Source organism: Oncorhynchus nerka, linkage group LG14 (assembly GCF_034236695.1).
Source record: "Oncorhynchus nerka isolate Pitt River linkage group LG14, Oner_Uvic_2.0, whole genome shotgun sequence".
Taxonomy (NCBI): domain Eukaryota; kingdom Metazoa; phylum Chordata; class Actinopteri; order Salmoniformes; family Salmonidae; genus Oncorhynchus; species Oncorhynchus nerka.
This window is the reverse complement of record NC_088409.1, coordinates 38,455,905-38,473,510: the sequence shown is the minus strand read 5'-3', so window position 1 is coordinate 38,473,510 and position 17,606 is coordinate 38,455,905. Positions and strand designations below refer to the sequence as shown.

General features: G+C 42.3%; 1 protein-coding gene across 2 annotated transcripts in view; it reads right to left on the bottom strand.

Annotated features, from left to right (window-relative positions):
• LOC115140996 (rho guanine nucleotide exchange factor 2-like) overlaps positions 1–17,606 on the bottom strand; it is a 45,258-nt gene that overhangs the window by 12,545 nt on the left and 15,107 nt on the right. For both annotated transcript variants that reach the window (XM_029679557.2, XM_029679556.2), the window contains exon 2: positions 4,866–5,028. In XM_029679557.2, coding sequence (XP_029535417.1) covers positions 4,866–5,028 — 163 coding nt within the window. The remainder of the gene's footprint in view (positions 1–4,865; positions 5,029–17,606) is intronic.

Genomic DNA, 17,606 nt, shown 5'->3' with positions numbered 1-17,606 from the left:
GTTGCGTCCATATGAAACGGCCTAAAAGTGTTTATGAGAGTTCTTGCCCACTACACAGGGTTGTCTTTGTTCTAAGAGCAGCCCAAGGCTAGACACACACACACACACACACAGAGAATCTCCCTTATAAAACTCTACATATTCCTTTACTTTAGTCTTTCCAATGTCTCCGCCCAGATTACACATTTGCTACCAAAGCAGGCTAAATACAGCCAAAACACTTGTCAGAAGTATGCTTTGCTTTGGTGGGGTGCATTTCCTTGGTGCCGTTCCTATTTTCAACCAATAGTTTCCACACACATGAGAGGGAACATAGGGCTAAAAATACACTCTTTTCAGGGTGTGTTCTCCATAAAAGCCAACATTTTACAGAGCATGGACTCAGCTAACACACTTTCTACTTAAACCTCAGAATGCGAGGCACACTGTGACCCATTCATCGCTCAACCTCTCACAACACACACACACATACACAGGCTACAAACGATTTAAACATACTCAAAGCCCCTCACACACCACTCCTTACAGAAGGACAAACACATCCAGTAGATATTGTCCCCGGTGCTAAAACAAACAGACTAGGCCCCTTGCTCACTAAACCAACATGCCAGTGTTGGAGCAACACTGTTGGTGCTGAAATGATGGCGGCCTTCTCCAAGGCTCGTAGAGACGTTTAGAAAGTACTGTTAGACCCTTCCCCTAAAGCTCAACATCGCTGCTCGGAAACTAGACTGGAGACCCAACAGGATTAATGGCATACTTTATAGATATGTCCATACAGAGTGGATCTACAACATAGAAATGCTTTGGGGTTTCAAATACTACTTAGAATCCACACTTCCTTATGACACTATATTATTTACAGCTCACTTGTCTTTAGCTAATTATCTTATTTATTTCTATGATAATACTGTACACTGAGTGTACAAAACATTAGGAACACCTGCTCTTTCCATGACATTGACTGACCAGGTGAATCCAGGTGAAAGATATGATCCCTTATTGATGTCACTTGTTAAATCCACTTCAATCAGTGTAGATGAAGACATTTTAAAGAATGATTTTGAAGCCTTGAGACATAGATTGGGTATGTGTGCCATTCAGAGGGTGAATGGGAAAGACAAAGGATTTAAGTCGCACCGGTTTGTGTCAAGAACTGCAAAGCTGTTGGGTTTTACACACTCAACAGTTTTCTGTGTGCATCAAGAATGGTCCACCACTGAAAGGACATCCAGACAATTTGACACAACTGTGGGGAGCATTGGAGTCAACATGGGCCAACATCCCTGTGGAACGCTTTCGACACCTTGTAGTGTCCACGACCTGACGAATTGAAGCTGTTCTGGGGGGCAAAAGGGCGAGGACAATTCAATATTCTTAATGTTTTGTACACAGTGTATACTCCCCAATTGTAATCTGTGTGTGAGTGTAATCTAGGACCCTCAGATGATGTCAAAATGAGCCAAACAACAATGGCCTGGTCGTCTTAATCTGAGTCTTAATCTGTGTCTGAGGAGGTAATCTCACACGTAATGACACAGCGCTACGCAGAGGCTACACACATTCAATTACATTAAATTATTATCCTATTTGTCAGTTATCCGTTCACGCAGAGAACAATAAGATGTGAGGCAGGAAATAAACACGAGTTCAAATGTTGATGAAAACAAAAACAAAATGTCTTTCTCTGCAGTAATGGAATAAAGGGTCCCTGAAATGAATTTGAAATAAATAACAATAAATAAAAAGATACCTGTGGACCAAACCTTGTTGTACATCAAGAACACGTACTTAATTGATTGAATACATAGACAATATTGTAAAATCCTCCCTGGTGACTCCAACCCGGAAACATCCACTCAGACATGAAATCAATGGATTCTCCCAAAACAGGCGGTGCTACCTACTCCACACACACACACACAGACACTCTCCCCCGCACCCAGCCTAAACATATGTCTCCCCTGTCCCAATTCACAGGGGACCTCAGATAGCAATCCCGATGTAGGACAATGTCATGACCCCGTATTCAAACATCGCTGGGTCTCTGAGGCAACATGGCTCCCTATCAGACCACTGTGTTAAACAGGAGAGGTTTAACTGTGTTACCCTCAGCTCATTCATCACTCATTACTGTTAGGGACCACTAATATCTGTGGACGCAGAGAGGAAGAGGGATTGGGAGTGTGTGTGTCTGTGTGCATTCGTTCGTGCTGACCTGCCTATGTGTGTTAGTCTATGTGTGCGTGCATGTGTGTGCATCTATGTGTGCATGCATATGTGTGTGTATGTGTGTGGGTGCACACGTCAGTGTGGCAGATTGCTTGTTAATCTCCCACACTCCAACTACCAGATGCACTATTTCCAGATTACAGTCGGGGAGGGTGGTAGCAGCTGTGTATTGGGGCAAGAGGGGGAGAGGGGGGGGGCTGTTTCAGATCCACCAAACAAAGAGAAAAGCCCCTCTCTCAACAGACAGTGGGCTTCATCATAGACCTACTGTATAATCTCCTAAACCTGTATTCTGTACTGTAGTTACACTATAGCTACTTTGTCATTCTCCATCTCTATATTGAGTCTTACAGGTCTAATGGTTGTGTTGCATCTAATTATAACATATTAGCAAACTGAGATGACAGTGATGCGATAACACATTAATTAATGAAAAGGTAAAACTGTGAAAAATATTAGTTGAGTTCAGACAAACTGGCTATGACTGACCCAAGGCATGTTGCCTAAACCAATTTAGATTCTTATCGAATCTAAATCTAATCTAAATCAAACAGACTCTAGACTAAAAATATCTGAACTGGCTCAGAATTTGAATACATGAATAGAGAATCCAACACTAAGGGAATTCCCAACCTGAAATAGTCTCACAGCCGGCTCACACCTCAGTCCTCCCTCCTACTTACAGTAGGCATCCACTCTGTTTCTATTCCCGTTCTCTCCATCTCCATCTGTATCTCGCCCCCTCTCTCACCTCCGGTGTAGTTTACAATGATAATGTATTCATGCCCCCTTCAGCCCAATACGCACACATACACACCCAGACCTGACCCTGTGAATATAATTATGCCCCCAACCCAAATCAATAGCCTATGACTGGTGTTCTATCTAAACTACAGCTGGTGTACCCCTTACCCCCCACTGCAATCTCTGTGCCCACCGTCTCTCTCATTCTCAAGTACCGGAACTCTCACACACACACACAATACTCATAACCACTCACTCACTCACTCACACACACACACACACACAATACTCATAATCACTCACTCACACACACAGGCGCACACTCACAAACACACATACACGGGCACACACACACCACTCTTTGGCAGCAGACATGTGTAATCACACCCCATGCCAAGAGCCTTCCCTCTCCCACCCCCATGCCCCACTGTACCCCCTCCCCCTGTGCTCCCCTTCTCTCTCTGTCTGTCTGTCTGTCTCTCTCTCTTCTCTTTTATCTCTCTCTCTTTGAACCTCGTCTTCAGAGCTGTAGGGGTCAAGGTAACGAGGTCGAAGATGGAGCAGCTATTTCCTCAACTTGAAGGACAATGAACTTCATCCATACATCAATATTCAATCAAAATAGGTAATTGGGTTTGATAAGACAAAAGGCATCCCTCTTTCCCTTTAGGAATGTACGTTTGGATTGATTTAATGATAAATACAAATCTCAATAGACTATGACAGTCAATTGAATTGTCTTTGATGTTGCTGTGGGGACAGTGTAGTGTTGTTGCATGGTGTAACGCTCGTTTCAAAATGGGGTAAGCAAAACAAAAACACAATTCTCAGTATGGACTTCCTCTTTCTATCTCAGGCAAACTCCTCTCTGTCTGTTAGTGTCATCATGCATCATCCATATGGCTTCGTCTCCTACTCTCGTCTTTCTGGTTCACTTGTTTGTTAACTAATATCTCGCTCTCCCTCCCCCTCGGTCTCTCTTGACCTGAGAACTGATGGCCCCTGAGGAGCCTTTTCACTCAATATGTTCTCCTCTACCTCCACCTCTTCCTTCTACCCCTGTCTTTCCCCCTCTTTCTGCTCTCTTTATCTGTCCACCCTTCTCTCTGGATCTTCCTCTATTTGTTTTCCCCGTTTGCCCTGGAGTCTCCCTCCCTCCCCTCGCTCCCACTCCTCCCTCCCTCCCTCCCACTCCTCCCTCCTTCCCTCCCACTTCTCCCTCCCCTCCCCTCCTCCCTCGCTCCCTCCCTCCACCCAGCTGTTCCTCCAGGCGAGTGGAGAGAGGGGCAGGCCATCTGATCTGTGCTCCCCACACACTAACACTATTGTCTGGGCAGGGGAAGGGAGAGGGTTCTCCTAGAAGTCAACAGCTGATTGATTCTCAAAAGGAGGAAGGAAGGAGAGAAAGAAGGGAAGGAGGGAGGGAGCAAAGAAAAACATTGAGAGGGTGCAGGAGGAATCCCCTCTCCTTTTCGCTCCCCTGCTATTCACTGTGTGTTTCCTTCCCTCTTTTGATCCAACTCTTTGGCTCATTTGTTTCTTCTACCTTTATTGACCCACACGTCCTACCCCATCTCTCTCTCTCTACCCTTATTGTTTGAATCTTCTTTTTCTAGCTCCAATCTCTCTCTCCTGCTGTTCTTTTGATCACCCTTTCTCTTCCAAAGCAATTTTGCCCCCCCCCCCCTACACTAGACAGTCACTAATCTCTCCCTCTCTCCCTCCAATATGACAACCCTGGGGCAAGATGTCTGTTGGTCCACTGATCTGGTGATGCATCAATACACCAATACCCCGATAATGTTATCGCTAATGACATTAGGCTTTTGTCTGGGCCTTGTGAGTGTATGTACTGCCTACAATAATGTGTGTGTGTGTGTGGTACTCACTGGGGCAGCTGAGGGCCTCTTTAGCGGTGATGCTCTTGTTGCAGGCGGAACAGAGGGTGGTGGCAGACACGGTGAGGGAAGTGAAGAGGTGGCCGTTGCTATAGCGCGCCTCCCGCTCCCGCGCCTCCTTCTCCCTCTCCTTCATCCGCTCCTTCTCTTTGTTCTGTAACCAAAGACACAAATCAGCGCCAACCGATGCAATCTGTGGATGTTAACTGTTTAAAAAAAAAAGCCACTCTCGCTCATCTCACACTGTCAACCGTTCCGGATATTCCACAGCTGTGAGATGCTTGTCTGGTGCTCAGGTCTCCTCACACTGTATATGCAGCATGCACTTTGTTTCATAGAGGAAGTTTCACTGGATGAGGACAGCTGGTGCATGAGGAATTGTAAATGTGGTGTTTTCAGGAATAGTATCTCTCTCTCCCTCCCACTCAGGGAGATTGACAGCCTGGGGACTGTCTTTAATCTCGTTGTTACACTACAGGGCTCTCCATGCTGCCTCAGCATAACTCAAGCGCATTCAGCGTGAGAGTGTATTCCGTGTGCATGTTAGCAATTGCGAGTGCATGTGTCCTTGTGCATCTAAGAATGTGTGTGCGAGCACTATGCTAATTAGTGTAGGTGCATGTGCGTGCACTATGCTAATTAGTGTAGGTGCATGTGCGTGCATTTGCAATTGTGTAGGTGTGACTCAAATGTGAATGTTCCGGTGTTACTTTGCCTCTGTAATATCCAGCTGTTCCTAGCATGGTGCCTTATTTTATACCACACATTTTAATGGCAGCCTGTCTGTCTGTGTCCAGACCAGAGCACCAGTCTATGCTGCTGGCTGTGACTCTGGCCGTGCTGCTAAGTCAGCAGAATGGTCAGGTACCAAACAGCTTTTCACAGCCGGTGGCCTTTTAGTCACAAACTAATCTCCTGATGTTGTGAACACAGACAAAGTAGTCCATCTTCAGTGGCTTTGTCACTCTCTGTTTTTTAGCTCTCAGCTAATTATCAACTCAACAACACGTGGCGTTACGATGAAGTTGTGTATCCACTGTAGCGAGAGTATATGACTTACAGGTGCTTCCAGTAGGTTCTCAGTAAGCACTTTAGGCAATTATTTATGTTCAAGAGGACAACTCTGCCATCAAATTTGTTTTGAAATGACTCAAAATGGTATTCCATGTCAAATAATCCTTGTGCATCACCACAACTGCTACTGCTACCAAAACAAACAGAACAAAAGCTGTTTTCAAATACACAACATGTCTATTATCTGAAATGATGCCCTTCGATACTGGTTGTACTGTATTTTCTAAAATATTGAGAGGACATAATCAACAAAGCAGTTCTCTCTAAGAGTGTAGACTTCAGACCCTTGACGTACACATAAGGAAAGCTCACCCTGTTGGTTTATCATGATGGGCAGCAGAGGGGTTTAACCCGCTCACCGGAACGTGCCACACAACTATAACGTTATCGGAAAGAGGAAGAGAAATAACTAAAAGAAGGATTTGTCAGGGGTTCCTTTGAGAACCTAAACAAAAGGCCCGGGGGCCCCCATTGTGAGGAACTCATTCAGGACATGTCACCATCTCAGGGGTATGTAAAACACACCCAACGGAAAGAAACCAGAGAGGAAAGAAGAAGGGAGAGGAGTTCAAACCCATCCATTTACATTAGCTAATTAAAAAGGCGACCCGCCAAGATTTTGATCTGAGGTGAAAATGGTGGAAAGAGACTCAAGGGTAAGGACATATAGGACACACTGACACACGCAACATGCTGGTGTGATGACTAGCTACAGTTGTGACGCTGTAATGGCGGTGGAATGAGGTGAGATGGGCAGGGAGACAGCTTAGGTCCAGGACACTGGCTCTACTTACAGACCCTTGTGTCTAAACACACTAACCCACATTTACATTCACTCCGGTTTGAAGAGGAAGGAAACAGGTGCACAATTTGACTCTGGGCACCAAGCCAATGCTTGATAAATCTTTCTAAGCTTCTCGGTAGAATTAATCCATAGAGTTTAACTGCATCCATGTAGCGTCCATCGCCTAGCAACTCCTGTACAGTATGTCTGAGGCGGCTGGCTTTAATGGCGGTAGGATGAGCACTGCGGCAGCGTGCTCTAATCCACTCTGTCCCCCGCAGAGCAGAGGTAGGTTAGTCGACTGTTACCAAACTGCCTCCCTCACTATTATTAATGCACAGTCAGCTCCATCAGTCAAGACCACCTTATTAAGACCTTTTTTCTATAGAACTGACTCTTACACTAGATATCTGGCACACTGACTGAATTTCCCCCTCCCCCTATCCATCGCTCTCACACACTCGCTCCATCTCTCTCTCTCGATTCCTCTCTTCTTGTCTCTATCCTACCCTCCTTATCACGCTCCTCTATAGTGGATTAACAGACTGGATTAGAATCATCGGACTCAGGGCGGATAGGGGCTGGTGTGAAAGACGAGAAAGATAGATAGTGAGCGATAGGAAGAGAGAGCGAGAAGAGTGAGTGAGATTGCTAAGAGCATTTAATTGAGGGAAAGAATGCCACATTGCAGTTTATGAAGAGCGGCGCTGCTGGTAAATTGTTACCAAATGGGCGTAATGACTTTTTAATGAAAAGAGGGTGGGGCAGTGGGGAGGAAGAGAGAAGCTGCTGTTATAGACTAGGGATTAGTAGATACTATTAAGGGGCGGATTAGGCCACAGACTTAACCTCTGCCCAAATCTTCCAGATATCTAACCTTACCCCACTGAGGAATTTACACTGTTTGGTGGATGAGCAGAGGACAAGGCCTTCTTACCCTCTCTCTATTTTGTCTCTCTCTCCCTCTACTCAATTCAAATGTCTTTATTGGCATGACAATAGCCATATCACAAGCAAAAGGCTAGGAAGTAAGACTGGGAAATGACGTACTATGAAGAAATGAAGAGTATATTTCCAAAACGCTATATCCACAAATGTTTATCAGAAATTATTGCTTCTGGGTACCGTCATGTGTAGGTAAAATATTACTGTTCTCAGATTTTTTTATTCATAGATTTTAGATGTGTATGAAAATGTGTTTAGCTGGAATGGAATGTTCATATCTTGTATATTTGACTGTGGTATGTGCCAAGTTAAGTGACTTGCCTAGTTAAATAAAAGGTTAAATAAATAGAAATATATAAATGAATGCACTTAAGAGCACCTGCTAAATTAATAAAATGTCAAATGTAAATGTTTTACATACAGATTAATAACTGTATTGAATTTTTATTTATTTTATATTGATGCCCCAAAAGCATCCTTTGTACAGTTCTTTTAACCTAGCAGTGGCACTTATTTCTCTCAGAGTGAGGTGGTTAAGCAACATTTTGCAAAGAAAAAACATTATTATTTGTCTCTCTGAAATGAAACCATCAAGTGATAGAGATTTTAAACAAATACATGTCTATCATTGAACACCACCATACCGTGAATAGATAGTGAAAAAACACTCCAATCTCTTTCATAATTTCTTTAAAACAATAAAAGATCATTTACCAACATTTCTGAAAATGGATATACACTGAGTGTACAATACATTAGGAACACCTTCCTAATATTGAGTTGAACCCTCTTTTGCCCTCACAACTGCCTCAAGTCAGGACATGAACTCAAGGTGTCGAAAGCGTTCCACAGGGATGCTTCCCACAGTTGTGTCAAGTTGGCTGGGTGTCCTTTGGGTGGTGGACCATTCTTGATACACACGGGAAAATGTTAAGCATGAAAAACCAAACAGCGTTGCAGTTCTTGACACACTCAAACCAGTGCGCCTGGCACCTATTACCATACCCGTTCAAAAGGCACTTAAATATTTTGTCTTGCCCATTCACCCTCTGAATGGCACACACACAATCCATGTCTCAATTGTTTCAAGGCTTAAAAACCCTTCTTTAACCGGTCTCCTCCCCTTCATCTACATGGATTTGACATCAATGTAACATCAATAATGGATCATAGACTGACCAGGTGAAAGCTATGTCATGGAAAGAGCAGCTGTTCTTAATGTTTTGCTCACTCAATGTATAGTCCCTCTCCCCTGCTCCTCTACCTCCTCTCTCATATGATTCCCCTGTATCAGATAGCTGCCAGAGGAGAGCTAATGCTAAAACTCTGTAGTCGACTTGTTTATTAAACTGCCTCTCCCGTGCTCCTGGCCAGTCTGAGAGGAGACCACATCACAGTGTGTTGAGTTAAATCAGCCTAAGGAGGCCTCTAGGATCCATGACCCCACCAACGTCAGACGTCACCCCCCCACCACAAGACCAACAAACCCACTAAGATAACACCCTATCTGGCTGTAAAAATGTTATAGGATAAACTTCTCAGTGATGATCAGACGAAGGGCTTGGGATTCAATCAAACACGTACTACGGAATGTTTGATTGTGTTACGGAAAAACGCACTAGGGGAAATATCACTTTGAACTTTGTACACTGAAAAAAGGCTATCATCACCAAACAGGATGTTGAACCAAGATTACGCCTGTATTTATACGTCCATGTTTCAATCTAAAATGAGATACTTTAGACATGTGCGTCTACAGAGAATGAGTATCCTGCACAAGGCCATAAAAGCAGTATACAATTCTCACCTGGGGATTACGAACCAGTATGCCCTCAGGTCACAAGCCTCAACCTTAACCACCACTATGCCATATAACAGTATCCAAGTCTGAACTCTGACCCCAGACAGATAAGACACAGAGATAAAAGAGCTGTTAACATGCTGTTGTGGTGAACAACACAAACAACCAGCAGGTCAATAAACCTGCTATAGGGGAGTCATCAGAAAAATGTATGATGAGGGCAACGTTCCTTGTTATTTTGGATGGGGGAGTCTATCGTAGCCTTTGTCTCTTAGTGGTTGAAGAGCACCTTTGGCCAAATTCAGCCAGCCAGTGAGTAGCATGGCTAATCCTTTGTTTTGTAAATTCTTCTTAGACTGGCACTGGTGTCTATATAAAGTGGCATGTATTACTTTTTTTTAGATGGAAGGAAGTGACCTAATTGGTTTACTGTAAGCAATGATGCTTGGGTATGCTGCTGGGATCTGGCTTTATTGATGCTAATGGTTAACCAAGAGGTTGGCATGACCGAGAATCTAGCCAAATAGATGCAGATACACAGTGCTAGGCAGTTAACATTGAGTTATGTGTGTATGCAAAGACATATACTGAGCAAAAATATAAACGCAACATGCAACAATTTCAAAGATTTTACTGGGTTACAGTTCATAGAAGGAAATAGGTCAATTGAAACAATTCATTAAGCCCTAATTTATGGATTTCACATGACTGGCCGGGGTTGGCCTGGGAGGGCATAGGCCCACCCACTGGGGAGCCAGGCCCAGCCAATCAGAATGAGTTTTCCCCCACAAACGGGTTTTATTAGGCAGAAATGCTTTTTGTGCATATGGAACATTTCTGGGATCTTTCAATTCAGCTCATGAAACATGGGACCAAAACTTTACATGTTGAGTTTATATTTTTGTTCAGTATATAATAAATAGAATGGACATTACTATTTAAAGCAATTGTCAAAATGTTTTTATGCCACACGTCCATTTCTGATGAGTCAGTTTCCAAGCGTCAACCAGTTTTCCTGCCGCAACAATAACACTTCATATTTATCATGACACTTCTACAAAGTCTAGCATGCACTTTACTGGGCTGCCATGACAGATGAGGTCAGAGGAGTTTCAGATGAGATGGACAGAGAGCCATATAGATTCTTCCCTTTCTATTTCTATGAAGGGTGCTATCTGAAAGTGTCAAGACTCATGAAGTCTCTGTTCCTCTTCAGACTGTGATATTGGCATCTGTTGTTTTCAGGGGACTGAACTAATGTGCAGATGCCTGAGTCAGAGAGAATGTGCTCACTTTTGGTCCCTCTATTAAAAGCTTCTATGAATACATGTCATTCACTCCCCTTCCTGCAACCAAACAGCCTCAGAGACTCAGATACAACAAAACTAAACAGGAAACTCAGTGTCGAAAAACGTTGTTTGGAAATGGGTTTGTATACACAGTCCAAACATTTTTGTAAAAAGCAGTTTTTGTCTCAGTAATCTGTTTTCTACAAAATTGTCTATGCTAGTGCTTCAGTGCTGACATCACACACCGGAATTTATTATACTGACTTCCTGTTTCATGGAAAAGGCAGTGGAGCCAGAGGAGAGCATGGAGACTGGGGTTGGTGAGTTGGGAGCATAGCAACACTACAGTTGGAGGGGAAGGACAAAGTTGTTGTTCATAATCTTAGCTCCGGGCTTCTCAAACAGCCTTGTAGACTTCTTTGACACAGATCAACACCATGGCTATGCGTTGCAAACAATTTTGTCCAGTCTGACTGACAAAGCAGACATTTTAGGCATTTTTTTTGTCATATAGCTGGATATGTAGTGAATGTAGGTTAAGTAAAGAACAGTGACAACCCACTGGGTAAATACTTGTTGAATCAACATTGTTTCCACATCATTTTAACACCAAAATTCAATGTGATGAAGTTTAACTTCTTATGGTTGGGGGGCAGTATTGAGTAGCTTGGATGAATAAGGTGCCCAAAGTAAACGACCTGCTCCTCAGTCTCAGTTTCTAATATATACATATTATTAGTAGTATTGGATAGAAAACACTCTGAAGTTTCTAAAACTGTTTGAATGATGTCTGTGAGTATAACAGAACTCATATGGCAGGCAAAAACCTGAGGAGAAATCAAAACAGGAAGTGAGAAATCTGAGGTTGTCATCTATTCAACACAGTTCCCAATGAAATCCCCTTGAGATATTAATGAAGTTGTACTTCCCAGGGCTTCCACTAGATGTCAACCGTCTATAGAAATTTGAATGAGGCTTCTACTGTGTTGTGGGACTGAATGACAGCAGAAGGAATCAGGTGTCTGGCAGTCAGCCATTTCCTGGTCACCCGCATTTCACATGATAGCGACCTGCGTTCCATGGTTCCTGAAGACGCAAAGGAATACTCCGGTTGGAACTTTATTGAAGATTAATGATAAAAACATCCTAATGATTGATTCTGTACTTAGTTTGAAATGTTTCTGAAATGTAACGCTGACCAGAACGAACGTTTGGATATGTTTACCAAACGCGCTAACAAAAGTAGCTAATTGGACATAAATAACGGATATTATCGAACAAATCAAGCATTTATTGTGGACCTGGGATTCCTGGGAGTGCATTCTGATGAAGATCATCAAAGGTAAGGTAATATTTAACAATATTTCATTTATGGTTTATGTTGACTACAACATGGCAGCTAATTTGACTTGATTGTTCTAAGCGCCGTCTCAGATTATTGCATGGTTTGCTTTTTCCGTAAACTTTTTCGAAATCTGACACAGCGGTTGCATTAAGGACAGGTATATCTACAATTCCATTTGTATAACTTGTATTATCATCTACATTTATGATGAGTATTTCTGTTGAATTGATGTTGCTATGTAAAAATCATTGGATGTTTTTGGAACTAGTGAATGTAATGCGCCAATGTAAACTCAGATTTACTGATATAAATATGAACTTTATCAAACAAAAACATACATGTATTGTGTAACATGAAGTCCTATGAGTGTCATCTGATGAAGATCATCAAAGGTTAGTGATTCATTTAATCTCTATTTGTGCTTTTTGTGACTCCTCTCTTTGGCTGGGAAAATGGCTGTGTTTTTCTGTGGCTTGGTGGTAACCTAACATAATTGTTTGTGATGCTTTCGCCGTAAAGCCTATTTGAAATCGGACACTGTGGTGGTATTAACAACAAGACTACCTTTAAAACTGTATAAGATACATGTATGTTTGAGGAGTTTTAATTATGAGATTCCTGTTGTTTTGAATTTGGCGCCCTGCACTTTCACTGGCTGTTGTCATATCATCCCATTAATGGGATTGCAGACCAAAGAGGTTTTTAATCAACGTGGAAAACTGATTGGATTTGCAAAAAGTCATCAACGTAAGGGAATTCCGTCTTTTTTCCAGCCAACGTTTAATCTAAATCCAATGACATGGTTACATTTTTTGTTGATTTCACATTGAATTCACATTAGTTGGCAACTCAACAAAATGTAAATCAAAACAAAGACATTGAAATGACGATCAGTACTTCCCACTGGGCACAGACAACTAGGAATTTGAACCATAGGCTTTCTAGTAACTATATGACTGGTAACTATAGCATAGAGTCTATGCCATAGACGCTGTAAACATAAATGTTTATTAACTTATAACAAATAAGTGTTCAATAATCTATTTTTTTAAATAAATGCACTAAGACTAAAAATTCATTCAACACATATTGCACATAATGTAGCTCATAACACTGATTCAAAGCTGAAATAAATGATAATGCTTTGTTTTGATGTGAAGGCCCATTATTGCTCTCCCTTAAGTAACTCATTATCCACACAATGTAGTCATAAGTTATTACAGCCAGACACTAACAAGCTTGGCTGATCCTTGTTCCGGTTGACTGAATAGCTTTGGGTGTGTCCTCTCCTCTCCTCTGTTTATGCATTATTTTTGCCGACACACTTTCAACCCAGGGTATACAGTGGCTTGCGAAAGTATTCACGCCCCTTGGCATTTTTCCTATTTTGTTGCCTTACAATCTGCAATTAAAATGGATTTTGTTTGTATAATTTGATTTACACAACATGCCTACCACTTTGAAGATTCAAAATATTTTTCTTGTGAAACAAACAGGAAATAAGACACAAAAATGTAACTTAAGCGTGCATTCCCACGCCCCTCCCAAAGTCAAAACTTTGTAGAGACACCTTTTGCAGCAATTGCAGCTGCAAGTCTCTTGGGGTATGTCTCTATAAGCTTGGCACATCTAGCCACTGGAATTTTTGCCCATTCTTCAAGGCAAAACTGCTCCAGCTCCTTCAAGTTGGATGGGTTCCGCTGGTGTACAGCAATCTTTACATCATACCACCGATTCTCAATTGGATTGAGGTCTGGGCTTTGACTAGGCTATTCCAAGACATTTAAATGTTTCCCCATAAACCACTTGAGTGTTGCTTTAGCAACATGCTTAGGGTCATAGTCCTGCTGGAACGTGAACCTCCATCCCAGTATCAAATCTGTAGGAAGATTGAAACAGGTTTCTCAACAATTTTCTTGTATTTAGCACCATTCATCATTCCTTCAATTCTGACCAGTTTCCCAGTCCCTGCCGACGAAAAACATCCCCACAGCATGATGCTGCCACCACCATGCTTCACTGTGGGGATGTAGTTCTCAGGGTGATGAGAGGTGTTGAGTTTGTGCCAGACATAGCATTTTCTCTGATGGCCAAAAAGCTCAATTTTAGTCTTATCTGACCAGAGTACCATCTCAGCTCTGTGGAGTGTACGGCTTAAAGTAGTCCTATGGACAGATACTCCAATCTCCGCTGTGGAGCTTTGCAACTTCTTCCTCATCTTTGGTCTCTTTGTTACCTCTCTGATTAATGCCCTCCTTGCCTGGTCTGTGAGTTTTGGTGGGCAGCCCTCTTTTGGCAGGTTTATTGTGGTGCCATATTCTTTCCATTTTTTAATAATGGATTTAACGGTGCTCCGTGGGATGTTCAAAGTTTCTGATATTTTTTTATAACCCAACCCTGATCTGTACTTCTCCACAACTTTGTCCCTGACCTGTTTGGAGAGCTCCTGGTCTTCATGGTGCCCCTTGCTTAGTGGTGTTGCAGACTCTAGACCTTTCAGAACAGGTGTATATATACTGAGATCATGTGACAGATCATGTGACAGATCATGTGACTCTTAAATAAAGTCCACCTGTGTGCAATCTAACTAATTGTGTGACTTCTGAAGGTAATTGGTTGCATCAGATCTTATGGGCTTCGTAGCAAAAGGGGTGAATACAAATGCACACACCACTCTTCCGTTTTTTTATTTTTTAGATAAAAAAAAGTTGTTGTTTTCATTTCACTTCACCAATTTTGACTATTTTGTGTATGTCCATTACATGAAATCCAGATAAAAATCGATTTAAATTACATGTTGTAATACAACAAAATGGGAAAAACGCCAAGGGGGATGAATACTTTTGCAAGGCACTGTATTGTGTGATGTCAGCTCACTGAAGCGAAATAAGCGCAGTCTAATCAGAGGGTGAATAAGTGGTCAACTAACCTCAGAATGATATCACTAACTAATGAGATAGAAAGTCATTAGTGCACAAAGGAACAGAAACACATACAGCAGATTCACAGAATAATCACACTAGAATGACCTGCATACAGAAACTTAAGTTGAATCTGAAAACAAATGTAAACATGACGCTATTGATATAGGTTGAAATTTACAGGGACATATGCCAGTGGTCCCCAATGAGATTGTGTTCCTCAAATGACATATGTAAACAATGAAAAACCATTGTGCAGTCTGCCTTTATTCGAGTTGAGCCAACTAAACCAAGGTGTGTCAGGCAGGAAGGGCTGTCCTGTGTGTATTGCGACATCACAGGAAAGTGGACTGCCATAACAGAGTTAGTGGTAGTCAGCACATGGACATACACTGGGAGAACAAAGCCATTTGCCTTTGCTTGCTACCCAATCGGTCTGCGGCAGCCCAGGATCTCCTTCAAGTTAACCCTGTGTCATGCGTGAAGAGGGTCAGTCCCTCTGTTCTAGGAGAGGAGGAGAGGGGGGTCTTATTATGGGAGAGAGTGTGCTTGCTACTGTCCCCTGTAGCAGAGAGAGTGAGGCTGAGAGAGACTGAGCCCTGCTTAATGGGCCATAACAATGAGCTTGTCTGTTGTCTCTCTCATTTCAGATGACATCAGCAGCATAGTGACAAAAAATGAGAGCTAATGGGTAATTAAATATCCTCAGAATGATCTTTGTGAACAAGCACAGTCACCAATCCCCATAGCACGTATGAGAGACATTAAAAAGAGTGATGGAATAGCTACACTGTGAAGTGTAGCAGCTTGACGAGATCATCAGTAGCAAGGAGCAGCATGGAGAGTCTGCCTAAACCCAACAAAAAGGAGTGAAGTTATGAAGCTATACACTGTCTAGACAAATATGTCCTAAGAGGAGATGGAGGATTACTAACAGAGAGAGTAAGAGGGAAGGAGAGAGAATGAAACCGAGATACCTAGGAAAGAGGGAGAGGCCTGGAGGGGAAGACCCACGAAAGCAAGAGGCTGAAACGAGTGAGGGAGAAAAAGAGAGACCTAAGCAAGAAATAAAATGGGTCTGGGATGAAGGGGGGGGGGGAAAGGCAGACAGATGGAGAAACGGATACAGGGGGAAGAGAGAGAACCCCAGAGAGAGGTAGAGAGATAGAGAGCGTGATGTGGCGAGGAAACAAAAGAGGAGAAGAGAATACCTGACACAGCGAGAGAGCCTAGCAGGTAACTGGATTTCAGCGTGTATTGATGGAGGAACAAAGAAATAGAGAGCAGACAAAGAACACAAAGAGAGATGGAGAAACTGGAGACACTGGGGAAGAGAACTACTGGATGTGTTTGAACTCTATCCTAAGGGTTACTAAATGTATCGAAAAAAGACATTGAGTGTGTGGATCCATAGTTCTCATCTTAGTGTGTGCATGTGCATGTGTGTGCATTCAGTACGTGCATGCATATGGGTGTGCGTTTGTGTGGCAGCAAAGGGGAAGTATAGCTATAGTATTTGTGTGCTGTATGTGTGTTGTCACGGGGGAAGGTGGTCATTATAATATCGGGAATGTGTCCATCCTTTGCATGTTCCTGTGGGTGAGGAGACTATAGATGTAGGATCTTAATTTGAGCCAGTTTGCTACACCAGGAAAATAATCCTGCATTAATAGGAAATGTGAATTACAATGTGGATTATAATTCATGGAAATATTTTGCAGGGGTTGATATTTTTATTATTAGGGCAAATCAAGCCTTTTTAAACCTTGAATAACCTACGAGTTTGCATAAAATTTGCAGCAACAGAAGAGTGATCAAATAAAGATCCTACATCTGTATCAGAGACAAATGGCATCTATCACGAGGCTTAGTACACTATGACCTTGATGATGTGAGGCGAGGCCACACACCCACACAGTTCTGTGGGAAAATTAATGTCTGCCCCCTAGTTAGCACCTGACTGTCCCAAGGGCACATTCATTAATAATGAGTACAGCTACACACCCACACCCACATGTAGGATCATAATTTGATCACCCTGTTGCAGGAGAACTTTCCTGCAATGCACAACATTTTAAACTTGAAATGTTTTTGAGCATCTGAAGTTTATCATTTCCATTTAGTAATTTCAGACTTGATTTTCCCGTTGTGAAAAACATAACCCCTACAAAAATGTTCATTCATTATAATCTACATAATAATTAACATTTCCTGTTTTTGAAGGATTACTTTCCTGCTGTACCAAACTGGCTCAAATTAAGATCCTACATCTGAAACACACATATTATAAACACGCACAAACTGACTTATGGAACAATTCCTTACAAAAGGTACGGCACACAAACAGTAGAGAGAGAGTTATTGCACAGTAGGAGTCCACATACCAGTGTTTTATGGTTACAGCTATTTCCACCACGACATAAAATAACAGAGGCATCTTCATCAGGGGAAATCTGTTTTTCGTAATCAATAAACATATTTAATCGTTATTTTTTCATGCTAACTATCAACTAAATCAAATCTTCTTAGTTACATGCGCCGAATACTTACAAGCCCCTAACCAACAATGCAGT